General features: G+C 35.9%; 1 protein-coding gene across 1 annotated transcript in view; it reads right to left on the reverse strand.

Annotated features, from left to right (window-relative positions):
- SEMA3E (semaphorin 3E) overlaps window positions 1-21,750 on the reverse strand; it is a 133,931-nt gene that overhangs the window by 19,536 nt on the left and 92,645 nt on the right. Inside the window, exons 5-11 of the mRNA XM_027711478.2 lie at window positions 17,789-17,882; window positions 10,722-10,841; window positions 10,253-10,395; window positions 7,605-7,719; window positions 7,192-7,261; window positions 5,734-5,878; window positions 871-1,093 (exon numbers count right to left, since the gene is read on the reverse strand). Coding sequence (XP_027567279.1) covers window positions 871-1,093; window positions 5,734-5,878; window positions 7,192-7,261; window positions 7,605-7,719; window positions 10,253-10,395; window positions 10,722-10,841; window positions 17,789-17,882 — 910 coding nt within the window. The remainder of the gene's footprint in view (window positions 1-870; window positions 1,094-5,733; window positions 5,879-7,191; window positions 7,262-7,604; window positions 7,720-10,252; window positions 10,396-10,721; window positions 10,842-17,788; window positions 17,883-21,750) is intronic.

Consider the following 21,750-nt stretch of genomic DNA (forward strand, 5'->3'; position numbering starts at 1 on the left):
TTGTTGTTAAATTGATTAAATGTGAATGTAAGAATCCTTGGGTTTTTTCCAGACAGATTAGATGTGACTAAAATCTTGTCTAGTTCCAGCCTTTCCTCTTATTTTTTTAAGTTTTCTTATTTTTCAAATACCATTAGGATATCTATTTTTTTCTCAGCTTTCTTAGACTTAGTGAAGATCTATGTTATATTTTGCCTTAATTGTGTTTGTTTGGAAGATGTTTAAAAATTCTCTTTAAAAAAGCTCTCTGTGTCTTAAGAAAATGGCACAAAAGAAAGACAAGAAAGCTTGGCAGGAAACTTCTAACAGTGTTTTTTAAAAAAAAAACCTTGGGCATTTCCTTCCTTCCTTGAGCTGTGTTGTAACCCCAAATCTGGAAGCTGGCAGTTTCTTTTTAATGGTATCAGCTAGACTTGTGGTCTCCAGAACTGGGGAAAATAAACTGTGGAATAAAGCCAGTAACTTGAGCTGATGTTTTTGAAAATCATATCACCTTTGTTTCTCTCAGGACTCCAGGTCTCAGCTCAGATCTATGCTCAGATACAGGATTGTGTTCTGAAGTTTAAAAAATAAGGCCGGTTGTTCAGCAATTTAATTTAAGGTTCTTGTTGGAAAACAAAAGAAATTAAAATGGAATCCTATACTTAAGATTCTCTTCCTTGTCTTTAAATGTTTCCCTACCATTATTTTCCTATATAGTGTTATCATCACAGTGAAGCACAGGTCTAGAATGACTACTACTCTCTGTAAGGTAAAAACTGGCACAGCTGTGCAAAGAAAGATTGTTAAAAAGGAATGTTGCAGAGATTTCCTTCATCCTGGAGATAAAAGAAAAATTATTAAATTTTCTTTCTTACTTTCTTTAATTACCTGTGCCAATGAACAAGACATCATATTGCCCATCTTCGGCTTCCACTCTGTCCACTGCTAGTTGTTTAAGATTGTACTTTCCATCTGTTTTAACTAGTATTGGTCTCTTATGAACAGGCCTGATGGGCTGATACATTAGTGGATGACTCCTGGCAAAATGGACAGCTTCATCAGGATAGTCTTTTGTGGTAGTGTACAGACCCCCATTCACCTTGCTGGCACACTGCAAAAACAGAAAACAGATTATCCTGAAGATTTGACAAATAAATTGTTAGAAACAGGTCCTGTTTTCAGAGGTAAAGACAAGTCTACAGAAAACCTTACCTATAAACAAGCAAAGAAGACCACAGTAGGAATTGGGACAGTGAACTCTATGCATGTGTGGATTATTAATCATGAAAAGAAAGGCAATGTTGAACATAACCTTGGCATTATCATATTTAGAAAGAGGGAGTTCCTCCCTCTTTGGCATACTAAGAGAAGAATAAATAGTGGTACTTTTAGATTTTGACAAAAACCATAGAGCTTATGTCTTCCCCAAATTCATACTGCAGATGTAATCAAAATGGCCACTGACAGAGTTAAGAGAAAGGGGTTTCCTGCCCCAACAGGAACACAGACATGCAGAGTCAGCAGAACACTAATGCTTGAAATCAATCCCTAGTCTTGTTATTTTTTGATTGCAAAATATATTGCCATAAGAAACTAAGCACATTTAAAAATTATGCCAGCAGCAACAGTAATTCTTGATTTCAGGCATTCTAACAGTATTATGTTTGATTCTAATTCCTAACTCACAATGGCAGTATTATATATCGCAGTTTAGTTTCAAATACTAATGTTTGCATTGATCAATCTATCAGTTTGCAAAGCAAATAAACTTTATGTCAATGACTGATTAAAAGAGGCTTACTCCTTCAGTCAAATGTGCAATTAGGGATAATTTAATGCATTAAAGAGAGAAGTTAATTTTAGGATGCTTTGTGAAGGAGATAGTGTTTCCCAACTGAACACAGATTCTACATTTCCAATTTGCTTCATGATGTCTAATTGAAACCATTTATGATCAAACTGGAAATATCTCAGTAACCATTTACTTTCTCCAAACATTCATAAGACAGTGTGGTTTTAAAAAACATTTCAAGCAAAGCCACAGTAGCAGCCTTTCCCTATTTAAATTGGATTTTTCAATCAATAAAATGAAATAAAATACTCTTTACGTTTACTGGAAACAGTAATTTTAAACTTGCAGTCAACTGTAATTGACAATAATAAACTCCTGCACTTGTCAAGTGGGGCAATGTTTGTTTCCACTTTCTGGGCTTAGCTACAGGAAAGTATTTGTTCAGTGTTGACTTAAAAGTAACTGTCTAATCAACCTAATGATGGAATTTCACCGGCTGTTTGCAATAAAGAGACAGAGCTGGAGCATGAAGACAGGCTAAGCCTCTGCTTCTCATGCACTGCACAGCATATCAAGTGTATAGGCATTGCCAGGTTCCCTTTACAAAGTTCTAGCCCTGGAGAGATTTAATAAAAATAATCCTTCCCAGGCTTTTCATTTTTAATTAAATAAAATCAAGTAGTCTAGAAAGGAAACAGTAGATGCAGCTGTCTCTGAAGTCTATCAACACCACTTTTGATTTTACTGATGTCAGTTCCAGAAGCAGTACAGCCTAAACGAACTAAAAGAATCAGCAAAACAGGGCAGAGATTATGGCAGAAGTAGTGCAGTGGATTTCAGTCTGTCAGAACCTGTGTGACTCTTAACAATGGTTTTCTGTTTATTTAGCTTTAAGCCCTGCTCTCATTCCTTATAGACTTATTCTTTACTCATTCAATAGCTAAGATCAAAGAGTGCTGACTCTCAGAGACGCCTAATAGTAGGTTATTTTTGGGCTCTTGTCACTGTCATTCCTGAAATGGGAAAGGTACTGAGATTCAGTTTACCAATATGCTGAGCTTTTCTTTGGAATTTGAAACCTAACACTTGGCTACAGCCTGAAACACGATTTCTCTTCATGCTTCTGGAAAAACATTGAAAAGACCTCTAAACTGTGCCCTAAATGAGCAGCCAAAAATGAATCAATTAATGCTTTTTTAGCTGGCAGAGCCAGCTACTTCAGCCTTTGATGTGCTCTGCAACATATAAACACAATTAAATCTATTAACACCCCAGAAAGACCTGGTTCCTCAGCTAATTTGTTCCATGATATGGGGAAAATTATTTTCACTCTTCTGCTACTTTTTCAGCTCCTATGCTTTGCCTTTTGGGGAGGCAACAATCCAGTTTGACCCAAAGGTGGCCAAGGGAGAAAAGCATCGAAAGCAAGTGGTACTTAGGACAGCATTTCTGTAAATCATTGTCAACTTTGCTGAAGTGCTGGCTCAGTGTTCTCTCCTTCTTGCCAAAACCCCACCATTTAATCTTCAGTGTTAGGAGATATCAATGTATTAACTGCAGTCATTAATACTGAATTCATGCCTGTGTTTAACGCTAGTCCAAATAACATATGGGAGGTGTTCTACTGCCTGGAAAAAATGAACACCACTTTAAGAACTTGTATTATCATTGTAAAATATACAGCCATTATGCAATCCATGCATGATACTGTCCCATTATTAGGTAAAACTGCAAAAACTATAAATTTGATATACCAAAACTCAAATAGGAAACTAATAATTCCTTTGAATTCAACCATTTTTCTCAAAATGTGATAATTTATTTATCTGCTTTTCTATCCTGACTCAATACCAGTGACTTTGAAAAATGAAAACAAACAAAAAATTATTCGGTATTGATGTCAACACTTGCTACAGTGGTAGTTCATTGGCCAAGATGATCAAATCATATTCACAATGTTTAAATCTTAGATAATCTCTTTTTTGGAGCATCTGCTTCAACAATTTGACTTAAGTCTCTAACCCCAAGAGAAGCAGAGGAAAACATGAATTTAAAATTATTAATTTAAAATGAGAAAGGACATGCATTTGAAATCATACTACAGGGAGAAAGGCTGTACTGGCATGTAGTAGATAAGTTAATAGGCCTTTTCACCTCTCATTCCTGAGATTCAGTGATAAATTAATTGTATGCAACGCTTATTTCTGGAAATGATTGTGTTCGGTATAAAAGAGAATATTGAGTCAGCAGAAAGTACTGTTCCAGCAACTGTTTATTCCTTCTTTAAGCTCAGGAGGCTGAGCCCCCAGCCTGAGAAAAGATTAAGAGGTGAAGTGTGAAAACTGGGGGGGATTTAGCCAAACAGCTGTTGCTGTCTTTGCATCTCACAGAGTCAGAAATCCGCCCAATGCTGGCATGATAAGGGGTGGAGCTTCATGGGTGTAAACAAAAGCAGCTTTGCAACAGATGACAATTGCCATGGGTGGGTAAGTAGTTGTAATCCCTAAAGGTACAGGATAAAGAAGAAATCCTGGATGTGATGTTTCCCTGAGTTAGCCTGTCTTTGCCTGCTGTGAGGCTCCTCCTGACTGGCAGCAGGAAGGGGAAAGTGAGGAAGGCTCTGGCTCTGTCTCTTCCGTGAGATGGTGACGGGCCCCTGCAAAGCAAGGGGCACCCTCAACCTGCACCAACAGGCAGAGGAGGAGATGTGAGAGCCCTAGGACAGAAACTTCAGAAACACCTAGAAAGAGAGTGAAACAGGAAAAGGGTTTGAGGTGAAAATGACTTGTGATGCCTTTGAGAAATCAACACAGGAATTAGGAATGCTTTGTAGAAATTAATTACCTGCCTCTAAGCAACGAGTTCGTGATTTCCTCCAGAAATCTAAGTGCCAGACAGGAACAACTCTCTACATGACAGCACCTCTATAGTTGCAGAGCGTGCTACAAAGATTAATCACAGTTTCAAAATATGTTGCTTCTTTCCTTCACTTAATATCCATTGGAAAAAAAAAAAAGAAATTATGTTTATAAAGAAACTTGAGTGAAAATTAACAAAAAATATGAATGGTTTTGCTGAGTTTGGTTGTTTGCAATGTTGTTTTAGTATTTCTGTATTCTTTGTAAAGGATACAGAACAAGAATGTTGATAAGCTTGGAAACTTAAGGGCAAGCTTAAGGTGATAAGCTTAAAGGCAGTAAAATCTCACTCTGTGATGTCTGAAAGCAAACCAATGAATTACAAGGGTGATAGACCATTGTTTCCAGAAAGAACCAGTCTTGAGAGAAGGACCTTGAATGATGGAGAATTTGCTCACTATCTACAAAAGCATTTATTCTGATTAGTTACTTTTATTAAAATTTATGTCTCATTTCTAACCTGTGCATTGATCTCAATTATAGAAGTATTCCAATTTGATCCTTTTGGAAAAAGAGGTGGAAAAAAGAAACCAGAACCACCTGACTTTGAAATAGTGGATTCCTCTTTTGGTTTTTTTTTTTTTTTTTTTTTTTTTTTTTTTTATTTCCTTTCATGCTTGTTAAATGTCCTGGTTTCATCAGGCAAAAGAAACAAAGGGAGGTTCCTTCACAGGTAACACACTGTTTCTGAATGCAATATCTGAACCACCTTCTAGAGGTGCTGCTTTCTATCCGTTTTACCTGGGGTCCTAACTTTGGAATCTTATGACTTTGACACAAGGTTGACAAATTCAAGTCCTAAAATAATTTTGAAAAGCCTTATATACTTAATCCCACTATTTTTTTTTTTTGGGAAACATATGGGTCTAGTACTCGATTAACTTATGGCTGAGCTATTCCACACTTTTCCAGAAATGCTGGAGTATCAAGGAAATATACCCTGGACTGTGAAGTCAGGAAGATTCGTGCATTAGCAGCAGTCTGCTTTTTCTTTTCAATTTCATTTACATAGCAAAGCAAGGGAAAATAGATTGTACTTACTGAACCAGGTCTAGGATAAGGTACTTTTCTTTCGTAGAGAGCCCAGTGGTATTCAGGTCCTTCTTTATGAGCATATGGTCCATTGAAAGCTGCTCGGACACTTGCCATGTGGTAAACACATATAGCATAGCCTCTGAATATATTGCTATGAAGTGAAATTTAAAGACATTATTAAAACAATATGTCACATTCTGTATATATAATACTGGTTTTATTGTGCAATTAAAAATAAGTCACATTTCAACAGTATTCAGGGATAAAAAACTACCTATTCTTTCCTATATGCTTTTCTTCTAAATATTGTGTGCAATGTTCTTTAAATGTCTTTAATGTGTTTATATTTATAACATTTATTCAAGGAAGCTCTGTGTTGTTATGCCAAAATTTGATAATGGTGAACACAAGCTCTAAATTACTTATTTAGAAACACAGAGGAAACACAGTGAAATGAACTCAGGTTTTATATGTCTTTGATTAGTTATTTAAACAGTTTACCATTTTTCTTCTCTAACATTTTTCCTATTGTTTTTGCTTGGAAAGATGCTGACTAAAAGGAACAGTGACTAAAATGAGTCCTTTTTTATTGAGTGGGAATGTTGGTTGATTTTATCAGTTAGATCAGAAGGTCATTTCGTTTAGGTCAATCCACATAAAAGTTTCTATTTTACTTTTAAATTTTATTCACTTATTTCCAGAGAAGCAATTTATTTTTTTTTTTATTTTTTTTATTTTTTTTTTTTAAAGAAGAATCAGTACTCTCTACAAAGAAGTTATTTCTGACTCTGGAAGGTGATCCAAATAATTTTAATTAGGTGCCCACTTTTCTCTACTGGCATTGGGAGCCAGTAGGAAATGCCAGGTGTCTGCATCGCTAGAGGAGCAGATCTGACTTTGTTTATTAGAAAAAAATAAATCAAGAGATAGTGGCAAAAGCACAGCTGATTTTTTCTACCAGTTACATCCTAAACTAACAGTTGGATTTCAGGGATGAGAGTACTACGTGCTTGCACTTGAACTAGGCTGCAGTGGAAAAGGAAGAGGAGGCCACCAGCAACATTACAGCTGGTGCTTTAGGCTTCACTAAGAAGTTAGTAGGAATTAAGCTGCTATCTATTTAACCTTGAAATACAGTGGAGCTCTTAGGGGAAGACAGGTGACTCTGAGATCCTGTTCTTATGAGCATGCAGGAGTGCATATACTTCGACACTAGGAAATTTTCAGGCTGAGAAGTACTTAATTAATTTGTGATCCAGATAGACTGAATCACTGAATGAGACTTCAGCCCCTGAGTGTTATAGAGCAGTTTTTACATTAACAAGGAAGCCCACTGTGACTAGAACAGAGATTAAACTGTTTACTGTATATTTGCTAAGGGATATGCATCATGCAGCTTCTATCTCTTTAATAGACTGTTCAAACATTCCTCAATGGCTGCTATTATTTCTTCTAGTTGTTTACCTTGTAGTGTTGAAAAGGCCAAATATCACTGGATTTTTGTTATCACGAGTTTGCAGCAAAAATACATCCTCTGTAAAATTTAAATGCAACATTATTGATAACAAATTACTTTTCCCAGCCACAGAAGAGAAACTTCATTGATTGTTAAAATATAATTCTATTTTACTCATTTATTCTATTTAATTTTATACAGATTTTAAAAGCAATCTTAAAAACAATGCAATACGTGAAGGAGTAATTGGTGATAGCCAACTCTTTACTTATAGAACTTCATATACATTGGAAACAAAACACTAACAACCACGCCCTGTTAATGAATAAAACAGTACAATATTTAATAGTAAAGTATGTTATCATGAAAGTGTATGGCTTTTCTGGATAATTTTGAGTTTGTTGCAGTCTAGGATATTTACCTAATTCATCAAAATGCGTATCGATTCCGTTTCTCCCAGGTACAGAACAAACTAGCCTGGTTTTGAGGAAAGTGGTCCATTTATTGACGAGCATTCTCTGGCCTCCCATATCATTCTGTGTAGAAAGAAACAAGTGCCAATGGTAATTTGAATGAGTAAGTCTGGAAGCACAAACATCTCTGCTGAATTAATTGCTCATTGTGTCTTTTAATGCCAAAAGCATCCCTTTCCAAACCACATGTCTATTACTAGTACTATTTCTCTGGAGTCAGTTTTCAAGTAGGATTGCACTGATCAAGTCCAGGTCTCATTAAGAGCTGTGGGTTTATAAGAATTTTTTAATTCTGTACCATATCCCTGGATAGTTTTAACTATACAGCTTTCTTTTTATTGCTCATTTTTGTAAATTAGATATACTAAGTATATTAGTGAAGTTTAGCTTTGCTGTAAGAGCTCAGTGCAGAGTTAGTTTGATGCATTTGGAAACTGAAGGTCTGAATCTATCTATAGAGATGGTACAGCTGTGGCAACTATTGGGAGTTGCAAGAAAAGGGAGAATTTAGTACTACTTAGCAATCAGATTTTTGTAACCTTCAGGTACCATCCTCAAACCATGGCCTTATATTCAGGTAGTCTGTGTAACTGGCTGTTGAAGGTTCTGCAGCAGGCTTGCAAAACTCCTCTCACAAACAGAGGTCTGTTTTCCTCAGACAAGTAGAAATATGCAGAGTAGCTGCCTCTGTGTTGCAAAACCTGTTACAGCTCAGAAAAAAATAAAAAAGTTGGGAAAAAAAGCCAGTTCCTTAATCACTTGTTGTTGTTTGTATTCACTAAATAAAATCTGAATTATAACATACAACTGTTAAGTTAATGGCCAGATGATAAAAGACTTGGAGTTTTGAAGAAGTGGAAGAGAAAGATCTGTGGGATTTTGGGTTAACCCATGGCTAGAGATAAGACTTCCAGGTGGATATATTGCAGACTAGAGGGAACTATTAAAATAATCTATTCAGAACATAAGCCAAAGAATTCTACTTCAGATCTTGATACAGGCTGGAATCCAGAAAGCCGACTGGCTTTGTGAACATTAATGTCTGAGGCTGCAATTTGGTACCTTGCATACTTCAGATGTTTTTAAGTTATACATGAGTACTCAAGGAAGTTTAATAGGTAGTATGCTCATGAACATATATGACATATACCATTCGTGGAGGTGACAGAAGATTTTTAACTTGTACCTTGTTCTTTGCCCAATACTTTCAAGAAGCTATCCCCTACAGTTAGGCAGGGGAATATAATTTTTTTTAAACAAAATCAAATGTTAAGAAATAGCCTTCTCTTTCCTTCCTTTGATCAAGCAGATGTAATCCCCGTGGGAGTGGGAGAGCTCCTCTCATCAGCCTTACAGTGGTCAGTTATTAGAAAAGGAATGCACTCAAAATTCATCAATTGTTCAGAGAGAACCAATTATGGGCAGCTTGATTTGGGAGATCATATGTTAACTGTGCCTCTCTTCAGCAACTGCCCAAGATCTCCATGTGTGTGGGGCCAGGGATCCAAAAAGAGATGCCACCAACACACCAGGAGCATGGCCTGAGTGGGAAATGGATAATCATGCAGGACAGTGGAGGGAAGAAAAGTCTTTCCTTATGACTTTTCTGGTAAAACTTAAGTTTTACCTGTGATAATAATTTGCTGGACAATTTGATCATTCTTTCTAGTTTCCTATCTGCACAACTTTTCTTAGTTACTAAGAAGAGGAATGAGAGATGAAATGAAAACATTAATTGGCTTCTATTTGTAAAGCACTCTAGAGGTTTTTGGCATTGCACCCTTCCTATCATTCTTGCCTCAGAGGTTTTCAAAATTTATGGAAACACAGGTGTTCCTGCTCATGCCAGGGGGGTTGGAACTGGATGATTTTTAAGGTCCCTTCCAACCCAAATCATTCTATGAAGAGTTGAATTTGGAGATTGTCAAGTCCAACTGTCCTACTCAAAGTAAGTTACTTTGAACAAGTTGTTCAGTAAATTGCTCAGGCCTGTGTCCAGTCAAGATTTAAACGTCTGCAAGGATTGAGGCTCTGGGCAACCTGTGTCAGTGCTCAACCATTCTGGCAGTAAAAAAATGTTTTCTTACATTCTAATGTAATTTAATGTGTTTCAATCTGTGCCCATTGCTTCTTGCCCTATCCAGCTGTCTGAAAGGAAAGCTACTGACCCTTCACAACCTCAATTCAGTCCTCACTGACAGAATAGGAAAGCAAGAGGGAATATCAGAGAGGACTGGTGGCTGGGCTACTTCTGTCACCTGGAATGTGAAGGGACATCATTTTATGTCAGCTGTGAGAGCTGCAAGAGGCCCTGAACCTACAGCCAGTTTGAAGGATCTGAACTGAGAATGTGGATGGTAAGAGAGTCCTGTGGGCAACTGCTGTTAGTTACCACCTCTCTCAGCTAAACTGAACTTCAAACACAGATTTTGGATGACTTGTGAATGTTATCATGCTTGAGGGTGAGTAGATGTAAGGTTTTCATTCAGACTATCATACCATAACTAACAGATGCCATATTTGCCTGGGGGAGAAGGACCAAAGGAAGAACATGCTTCCTTTTGCATTTAGCTGGGAGTCAGAGAAAGGGTCTTACCGCACATACACGTCCCACTCTGGTATATATGGCATGAGTGTTTGTCTCAGCCTCTAAAGCTTTTTCAGTAAAGAAGAAATACACTTTGTTGTCGTCGTGGTCTTCATTGTCAGGAATCATGTATGAGCCAACAAATTTTGGTTCTTTAAAAGAAAACAGAGATGAATTGAGTTCAAGTTATTAAAACATTCTCTTATTTTTTCAGTCCTTAAAATCAGCTGGCAGCAACCAAAAAATAAAATTAAAAACCAGGGATCTGTCAATCAGAGAGCTACCTAAGGGCAACCAGGTGATAGAAATATTTCAAAAATAGATAGAAAAATTTCATGGAAAAAAACCATAGTTTAATTAAATTCACCTCCAAATGGATATACATATTCACAAATAGTATTTTTTTAATTTCTGGTAATACAGAAATTGTTTAGTCATCTGAAACACCTCCGGTTCTTCCTTCTTCTCCTTCCTATACCTTTCAAAAGGCGCTCGTTGTCAGGTTCAGTTCGGAGATGGGCCACACGATTCGTGGTGCGAAACAGGGCAGCATCTCTTCCCCAGTAGTCACTGTAGAGACCAGCAAAAAGTTCACCACCTGCAGACCATACACGAAAAAAACCCAAAATGAAACAACTTGGTAATGTTCTAAATACTAATTTTATTGCGTGTGATAGGTACCACATTATAAACGTGGGTCATTAATATTTTATAAGGTAAGAAGGTGAGCTGGTATTATATATATAGTCTGACAAGCACATGGACATTGTTCCTACTAGCAGTGCAATATTTACAACTGGAGTAGCATGAGGACAGGAATTTTAAAATTCATGAGTCTTGGTCTCATTTTCAAAACTGACTTAACAGGATAGATTCACACACAGAACGGGAGGGTATTAAATTAACATCTATCCACATCTGCCACAATAACATCCGACACATCAGGTACCTAAGTTCAAAGATCTCACTGTGGGCCAGTTAGTGCCTGGCTCTAGGGACACCAACCCTTTGTTGGCACCTAAGTTTTCATCAGTGCAAAGATTTTGACCAGTGATTTGCTGCTGAGAAGTTCCAGATGTGCCCTGGTCTTGTTAACGAGAGGAAGCAAATTGCCTGGTTGAAGAACTGGAAGGGACGTGGTGGGTTTGTGAGGAGACATAACAGGAACCAGAAAGTGGGATGAAAGTGCAACAAGTTTTTAGAGAATGCAATGCTTAGGATAAGAAGAGTGTTAGCTGCACCAAACTACTGATTTGAGCTACACTGCACGGTTACAGCTGAAGACTAAACCATCCCTGAATCCACAGACTAGAACTCCAACATAACTGAGTACAGTTATGAGATTTGGCTTTGTGCAAAAGATAGCGGAAAAAAAGTCATATTGAAAATACTGGAGAGATGGATGCAGTTATCTCCCCAGCTGGAGAGATAAGAAGCAGCACCTGCTACCTTAGAAGTGATTTCTATAAACAAGAACATATTTTATTAGGCTGAGGGGATTTTTCCATTCAGCCTACTGGAGCTGTTCCACTTTCCCTGAAATAACTACAGTTTGGGAATAATTTGCTGGCCAAGGGACTTCAGGGTTCAACACACAGAGAAAAAAGGGACTATTTTTCTCTGCTACAGCAATAACTTGCTTTCATATCATTAAAATATTCATCACAGTAGGGACAGGACCTCAGATTTCATCCTTCCTGCACAAATGGTGATGAATATTTCCTGAAAATTTTATGGAAACAGAAACTGTATATAAGTACAATTGGACTATATACGTTTAAAAATCCAGCCATCTAAAATTATGATACTGGACATATTTTACCTTACTAAAATACCAACAATAATTATACCTTTTATTTATGTATGGACACTATTCCCCTTAGCTGACCGAGAATTAACAATAACATATTTCATATCATTGTGGACTTAGATTAGAATTTTTTTAGGGCCATTTTAAGAAGCAGGCAGCTATTGTCACTAGGTGGCATCCTTACGTTAGAAAATAACACAGCAGGAATTAAACTGCACAAAGAGAGGGAAATAAATTATTTCCAGTTCGAGGCTAATCTGAGTAGAGGTTTCAGTGACACAACTTCCTTCCCACTAATCAAAATAAACATGACTGATCCATCCTAATAACATTTGCTAGCATTTATAAAGGTTTATAGCAAAAAGGAAGAATTTTGCTTTTTGGTCCCCCTCAAAGTGTGTATTTTGTTTCCAAGAGATACATATGAATTGGATGGTGCCATAAGTACTAATAATTATTCTGAAAAGTTAAGTTTGGTAACTGGGGCTGGTTTAGACACCTCTGCTGATCTGGAGATGAGCATACTTTTGCTTTAAGCTTCATTATATACTGAATGGATATTACCCTGTAAAATACATGGACATGATTTAGTGTAAAATATTGGCAAACCAAATAAAAAGTATAAATTATAGCATCTGTAGAAGTTAAGGTTGCCCAAAACTAATAGAGAGCTTTATTTTTTAAACAGCACAGATCTGCTTAAACCACAGAATTTGCCAGTGTCTATAAAGTGTTCCAAACAATCTGCACAACCCTAATTAGAGAGTTACATTAGTCATAAATCCCCCTTTAAGAATTCTGTTGGAAAAATATATCAGACTGGCTGGTATTCTTTTTAATTTTAGTGATGTGTAATGCAAAACAGGATGGTTTATCCTTTCAACACTGCAATGAATCTTGGAAAATGCATCAGCGCAGGATAAATGATTCATCACATATTGCCAGTGATCAGGATTGACATCTGTAAGTCCAGATGTTCAGAAGCTTGGATATGAAGTCTATTCCTTCTGTTTGACATAGGTATAAAATGTTGGTATACGTAACCAATCTGCTGGCATGGCATTCTTCCATATACTGAGGAAGTTATGACTGATTGTATCTGTGAGATCCTGAGGGGAGAATATGGAAGTTCCAGTCCTGGATGGATATTGTTCCATGAAAGATATTGTACACATACATAAATTAATTCTGATCTTTACCCTGAACAGTTACTAAGCTAAATATAAGACAAGTATCAAGCGTGAGCAGACAGGTCACTTCGCCCAAGGACAGCAATGGGACAGAAATAACAAGTGTGACTATCAAATATCTTAGCACAATAACATACTTCTGAGATTTTTTTCACTTTTAACACTAAGAGGATCTTCCCTTGTCCTTCCCAACAGTGTTTTACTTATCCTTTAAATCCAAGTTACAAATTTTGAACACAATTGGGTTTTTGCAGGTGCTGACCAATTCCAGATTCAGTGACAACCTAAGACTGATGTTTGAAAAATCCTGTAAGATTTCTACTCTTTTCTTCCCCATTGAATATCTACTATTAACTCGGTCCTGTCTTTGTTGCAGGGCTTTATACTGCTGAACATCACACTGATTAATCTGCATCTTCTAGTAAAAATCAGCAGAGTAACTTCACAGACCTTCACTACTCCTCCCCTCTTCCATCTAACCTCAGCTTCATGCATACATGATAAATTAATTGCTAAAATTTAAGTTGTAATACAACCTGGTTAATCATGCTAAAACAAGAATAGAAACTTTCTTGTTTCCTTATTTAAGCAAACAAAAAAAAACAACATGGACTTCAAATACCAGTTTTAGCTCAAGTGATACATGCATACATTTTACTTAACATTCTTTTCAAACAAACAAATATGTCAAAATTCATTTGGAACCATTTACAAATAACTTTTATTTTTGCCCTTTTCTCAGGGCAAAATATTAACAAAATCAAATATAAAATTTTTCTTCTAAACCCTTCAGAATTGCTAGACAATAACACTTAAAGTAAAATAAATTGAAGCATGTGATTTAATTGAAATAAAATAATATATACAAAAGATTTCTATAAATGGGCTTCTTTCACCTTAAAGGTGAATTTCCTTCATTTGTTATTGACATTTTTTGTGTACCTATTTTCAAATCGAAAGGTAATGCAAACACAAGCTATTATTCATCAGTAGTTATTTTTGTGTAAAATGGAAAATTCATGTTATGAATAAAGGATTAGAACATAATGAGTAGAACCTTTCATGTATTTCTTTGACTGTCAGTCAGTTATTACTCATATGACAAACAAAATCAGAACACTAATTCACATTTTAGCAAGTGATACTTCTCACAGTAGGAAAACAGCAAATTCAAAAGAAATTACCTATTTCTTAGCTGGTAAACTTCCTCTGTATATTTGTATTTTCTGTCTGTCACTCAAGTATTCTGTCTTTTGAGAGAAAATGTAGAGTAAAAGACACAAATACCTAAAACTATTTTAAAAGTAAAAGCAGAAAATATTATCAGAATGGATTCCCTGGATATTAGCATATTCAGATGTAGTTGAGGTTTTTCACCACTTGCTCGTGATATATTGCAGGTAACAAAACATGGACTTAAACTAATTTCTCAGCTTTCAAGAGCTAGTGTGGTCTAAGTTAATGAGTGTGCATGATCTGATATCAAAAATAGTTTTGGCTATTGAAAGCAGATGGCAGAGTTCATTATGAATAGAAGTCCAAAGGTTTAATAATCCGTTTAACTAAACACACACATTTTATTCAGCCGGTTTGCCATCCAATATCTATTCTTTTTCCTGATACTGACAATAAATTGGTAAAAGTTAATCGTTCATAAATTGAGGAATTCATCACAAGCTACTTTACCACTGGGTCAGATAATCTACAATAAAACTTGCAACAGCACAGATACTTAGTTTTAAAGCCAAGTCACGAACTGTTGTTTTCTTGAAGTGGGTATTTTAAGTGTTGTGTTGAAATACATGAAGAGATGCAGAAGAAGGGATTGTCTTTCTTCCTAAATTAATCCAACTAAATCTGATTCTAATTAGTTATGTTGCAAGTGATCTTTCAAGATCAAGATTTTAAAAGCTTTTAAACTTTTATCAGAGAATGAAAAGTTTAATTGTTGGCCTAATCCTCATTGTTAGACAATGGCCGTGCTGGTGTAGGCTGTGTTAATGCGAGTGGCAGAGGTGGGAGCAAGTTTTGAATAGTTTCCTTAGGAAGAAGAGGATGCTGGGTTGTGAAAGCCTTGGCTAACAGGTTTGCATAAAACCTTTTAAGGGACATGCACATTGGCTGAACCTACATGGGAGAGTGGAGACAACTCTGGGGTGCAGCCTCCAAGGGCACCCTGACTTTGTACCAGGAGTGGATTCCACTTTCTAAGAAAATTGCAGTGCATGAAGAAGAATTGAACCTCCAAGCACTGGAAGACCAACCCTGGAGGGTGGAAGCAGTAGTTGTCATCTCCTGTCATGGGGTCATGGCCATCATGAGCTGTGATCAGGACTTGGTTGAATAAAGGAGTATACTTGGCATTAGAAGTCTGTCTCATTTTCAAATTTCAGTTAAGATTCTTAATATTCACAGTGTTTGCATCTATGTCTTCTACCCTTTTCAACTGACTGCCTAAAGAGACAAAGAATATATATCCTGGAGTCTAAGGAGCAGAATTAATTTTGTTTATTCTGTAAACTGTGTGTCTATGGTTAGTAGAAGTTGGTAGAATAAAGTAGAACACATGGAAATTCAAAGTTCATTAAGATATTTTTCCTAAGTGTTGAAAGTGTTTAACTGCAATAGTTAAAAATAGAAAAATATAAATAAAATAATAAACTCTTTGAAGAATTCCATTATGTTTTTAAAATATCATACCATGATCACTTGAAATTATAGAATTCCCAATGTATGCCTGGAAAAACAGCCTCTGAATACCTTCCTCAGGTCATATTAGTTTTGATGAAGGGGTGAAAGTTAGTCTGTTTTTTAGTGCTGTATCAGTGATCTGATAAAAATATTATTTCCTCCTCTTAATCTTGTCACATTACAGAATTATCTAGCTTTGTAAGATTGATTTTATGTCTTTGCCAGTGGATGCTCAAGACCCTGCTCAGTATTTATCAGGGAAGGGCTTATTTAATGAATTTCTTCTTAAGATAAAAATATGAGGATTCATAGGACCTCCCATAATTCAGTCAAATTCTTGAAGTGCTCAGTGGGACAATCTGGCTTCCATTTAAGCAAATAAAATTCATATTGATCTCACAGTGGGAACATGGTCGGGTTAATTTATTTACTTAGTTCTATCTGAGGAGAGGTTGGACTTCAAGACTAGACCATGAGGTTTCAGGCCTACAGCAAATTCCATTGGATGAGTCTTTGTTCCCAGGCTCAGCTAAGATTGGAATCTGTCAAAAACTGTAGAAACAATTCAGGAGTCAGGGTGGGATAAAAGCGTAACAATCTGTGCTTCATGGATTTTGGAAGGTCAGTCAAATAACAGCAGTTTTTTCTGATTCTTGCATGACTTCTTAACCCACTAACTCTTAAGAATTAGAGGTCTTTTTTTTTCTTTTTTTTTTTTAAATGGTAGTGAAGAATATTTTGATAAATTGCTGCATTTGAAAGATTTTGCATTACTGCTGAAGATTCTTCTGACTAATTTGTTAATGCAAAGGAGCAAATAAATCGGGCATGTAAAAATATACCTGTCGCTCATGACCAATACTTCCCTTCCACCAAGGGTGAACCATATTTTAAAATGCAAAGCCAAATGTAAATATCAAAAGGGTCCTAAAATCCTCTAGTTTTTTTATCCTAAAAAAGTAGAAAATTTATTTAATCTTTTGCCTCTTTCTTCTAGCTCTTTCTTTTAATGAATATTCTTTTTGAATGCTCAGTTTTTATTTATGTTTTCTAAAACCAGAAATCATCATTGTATTACTCCCTAACTGCATCTAGCTTTCACCCTTTACCTGCTGTTTCAGGCTCTCTTTAGTCAATGTACTATAATATTACTAAGAATGTCTTTTCAAGAAAACGTTATATAGGAAAAAAGATATGGTTTGTTATATCACAACTTCAAAGATCCCAGTCCTACAGTGATATACTCACCAGCAAGGCACAGAGGAGCACTATCTCAACACAGCTTCCTGGCACTGCAGGACATACTGAATTCTATTTTTATGCTGTTGAGTATAAGATCAACACTTCTAATATTGAATCACCACTTTGGGATAGTTTTGTTGGAAGGCAACATTGAAAACAAATCTATTTTGTCTGAAAGGTGATAATGTATGTAAACAATGAATGCTTCATATAAATACAGTTAAATTCAAATTTTTACAAGATGCTTGTAGCTCAGATTCTCAGTAGATGAAAAATAGTAAATTTTGTGTATTTGTCTCAGCAGTGTAGATGTCTAAGCTAGGCATATTGTTTTACTTTTAAGGAAAGCAGGAAATTATTAATTCCAAAATTACACAACAATCAATTATTTTCAGGATGGCACATGTCATTCAACATCTCATTTCACTGAGACACCCTTGCTGCAGTTAATGGTGCCTGGAATGTAATATTAATGTGGGCAGCACCATGAGGATTAAGTCTGACATGTGGAAGGTTGCAATGGAAGACTGACAACACTTCAGAGTGCTGAAGAAAGAGACTCAGAATGACAGATTGACAGGACCGTGAAGTTTGTGACATAAAGATCATTACCAATTAAGATGGAGGTGAAGGAAGAACTGGGGTCAAAAGGGCATCTGCCTCGTCCTCTCTCAAATTTGTGCGATTCCAGTTGAAACAGATGATCCTTAAAAAAAAAAAAAGAATCACAAAGAACACTGTGAATCCCACAGGCAAAGAAACAAAGTCCTGAGAGACAAGCTTTAACTTAGTTATACCTTTGTAATGGATTGACTTCATTAGGGAGAAAACACAATTATGGTTGCTTACTGATGTACTAGCAAAAGATCTCTGGGTTTCTACAAATCACCATTGTGTGTGCACTGCCCAAAAAGAACCTGAAAAATGTGCACTAAAATTACACTTATTTAATTTCTGTGAGAGTAGGGAGGGAAGATTCCTCTATCTTTTCTTCAGATTATCTAAACATTAAATAGATATCTAGCCATGGAATGTGTTTTCCCCCTTGAAGCATTTTTTCCCAGTAGTTGTTAAATATATCATACTATGTTATCTTCTCTTCATAACTTTGAGATGTTTATAGATCTTCTCCATAAAAGTATGTTTAGGAAAGAATCTCCAGTCATGATTTTCAGAGCGCTGTGATTTTTGCAGTGGATTTAACAGAATATCAGTATAAAAAATATTGGCAGCTTGATTAAATTTGTCTGTATAAGGCTGTAAAGACTGAGAAAGAATTTACAATTTAAATTTTCATTTGCAATGCTATGCTTGTCTCAGTTTTCACGAAAAAGTCCACTAATTTCTGATTAAAATATCAAGTGAGAGCAAAATATTTTTAATTTAGATATTACCAAAACACCATACCATAAAACACAGGGATAGGGGGGAATAAAAGGGTAAATAAAGTATGAAAGCTTGATAAAAAATACGCCACACAGCCATCAAGTGTGTGACTAGCACACATTTCAATAGTTTAGCAGTTCCAGTTCTGTGTAACAGTTTTACTCAAAAGTCTACTGAAATGCAGAATATATTATTATATTGGATAAATGCAATCTACCAGTGCATCAAACTAAATCTCAGGTTCACATTGGTCATATATGAGACAAATATTTTGTGAGGCATAAAATCACATGCAAACAGGAACCCAAATTCCCCAGGATTTTAAGGAGGAACTACCTGAATCTGTTCCTTACAGCAAATATTTTCAAAGAGGTCCAAGAGGCTTTTTAATCATAAATATCAGGTTTTATGAGACCTGATTTTTTCAGTATTTATTAGAATAACTCAATACTTACACAGAATAAAGCTTGATATATCTAGACCGGACAAAATAATGTCCTGGTATTCTTTATTTGAGTAAATATGGGTCATTTAGTCCTTATGTCATTATAGCAAGGGTTTTTGTTCTGATGCTGGTTACATTCATGTAATTTTGGGGGGTTGTAGTATATGCTGCCTCAGTTCCTAGAAAGTGTTGGTTTTGAGAGATACAGAAACCTGGTTATGTGTCTGCTCTCTGCCATGCTGTATTCTTCACTCTCCTTCAGATCACTCGCCTGTATCCTCCCATCCTACCCTAGAACCTACAAATCTTCCCAAGCAAGTGCAATTGCCCTAAGAGCTAAAAAAGTATTCCCCTCAGGTAGCTCCACTCATGACAATTATATTGTCATGAAAAAGAAAAAGAAAAAAAAGAAAAAAAAAAAAAAGCCCAGCATAAAAAGACAGGGAACAAGGAAGCAGAAGGTGGAAAACTGGAAAGATACTAAAAAATAATATTTTAAAAGGTCAGAAGGACAGAAAGAAAAAAGATATAAGAAAAGTGGGAAAGTTGTAGAGCTCTTAGTTCCCACTAATTGATAAATAGTTGAATATTTCTGTGCATTTCATCTAAAACAGTTAATCTTGGATTTGCCACCAGACCATCCACTTCAAAGCAGTATTCACATCTTAATACCCAGTCAGACAAGCTGATGTACCTGTCTGCCATTCCCAACTGTCTAATAATACATGCAATTTCGATGGATGCTCTGGTAAAAAAGTAAGATTCCCATTAGTTAGAGAGTTTCTATACAAAAATGGGATGCAATTTAGAATGCAGTTCTGGAAAAAAGGACATCTGTTTTATGTCTATTTGCAGTGAAAAAGTCACTCTACAATTAAAAAAAAAAAAAAATAGAGAAAAGGAAGGAAAAATACCATACAAATTTTAAGTAATGTTCCTAAAACTCATGAGGTAATAAGGTGGTCATACTCTCACCTCTCCAGAAGCTCTTGTGTTGGCCTAACCCTTGCATAGCAGTTAAAACTGATGTAGCAGAAAATAACCATCCTGAGTGGAGACTGGGGCTGCAGGAATATTGGTTTCTGCTGCATCAGCAGCAACTGCACATCAGTAGTAACTATTGCCCGTCTGCTGTTGGGTAAATGTCAAACAATGAAGAAATATTTCTCTCTGTGTGGAAATCTCAGTCCCATTCCACCCTTTTCAAACATCACATAGCATGTATTTTTCAAATCTAAATACCATAACATTTTGAGTCAACTGTGGATAAAAAAAGAGTAAGGTGAACTCAGGAGGGGAAAGAAAAACTTCCTGAAACCATGCAAAGGGATTTGGGAGTTATAATGGTATAAAATTTGATGTCAAGAAAATATTTATAAAAACAGTCTGATGTTATTTATTCTTTAATTGGGTATTAAAATTAAAATTATTCATGTAAAAGATTCACTTTGGGGATTTCAGCTAAACTATTTGTCAATTAATCAGTAATCATCATTAATCAATAAAGATGTAGAAGTGGAGAGACAAACTGAGAGTTAAAAGTAGTCTTAATGTTTTCTGCTTAATTTTCCCCACATTAAAATAAAAATGGATGTATCTAGAAAAGGAAGAAGTAATAAATTTAAAACTGTTTGCAGAAAAAAAACACAGGTAAAGTGATCAGCTATAGGAACAAAATTGTTTTGAAACCATACTTGAAGAAGTTGTAATATCCACACTTTCTGACTTACAGTGTATGGCTCACATTTTGTCCTGCATAGGGAATAGAATCTGGGCTTTGTTCTGTGGAAGAAGACATGATCCCACCAGGGTATCATAAACTACACTTCATAACTAACTAATGTAGTTCATAACTACTAATGTAAATCTGAGAATCAGATTTAAATCAATGGTAAAGACAAGCCCATCCCTTTTAATGGTCATGACATGAATGTGTTTAAAACAGTTAAAGATATGGCTGTGGAATGAAATCCTTTCATTATCTACATTTTAAAAGCTGGAATTTATGAAAAAGCACTGTAGCTTAAACACATAACCTAATGTTAACACTGAAAGTAGACAAAAACTTGGATTTCAGTGCAATTCGGTGGAATTTTTCAGTGGAGCTCACCAGTTGTGATATAAAGCAGGATGCGTTTTTCATAAATGCTTGCAGATGCATGTAACTGTTTGAAAAGTCACTGAAAATGTAAGCAATGCCTCCTCCAAGAGAGATTTTCCACCTTCACCTTCTAAGACAACATACCAAATATTCCATGGTTGCAATAAGTTATTCCCATCACTGGAGCAAGTAACTGAAGTTCAGGTGTTGGATGTGTCAGCTTACATGGGATGCCAGTTTAAATGAAACAAGCGTTAAACATTAATAATCAGCTTTGAAGGCTAATTCCTTAATTCTAACCCTCCTTGCAGTCTGTGACATTGGAATCCCTTGAGAAATGTCAGAATAAAACTGACAGTTTCCTCACAGATTATACAGCACATCAATTCAACATCACAATTTATTTTATGGGCATTTTTCAATGGTTATGGTTAAAACTATGGAAAAGCACATATGGAGGGCTGGGAGTGGAGTTACGTATTTCTGAATGTAGCTTGGGAAAAGAAATGGGGTTCTGGGTTTGATTTATGACACAGTGACTCAGGAAACATAATACACTTTCAACTATTATTAAAATAATAATGTTCTTTTAAAAGAAATAGAAGATATTTCCAAGACATCAAGCATTTTGCCATTAACTGG

Source organism: Pipra filicauda, unplaced genomic scaffold (genome assembly GCF_003945595.2).
Source record: "Pipra filicauda isolate LSUMZ 115617 unplaced genomic scaffold, ASM394559v2 scaffold101_size5749837_pilon, whole genome shotgun sequence".
NCBI lineage: Eukaryota > Metazoa > Chordata > Aves > Passeriformes > Pipridae > Pipra > Pipra filicauda.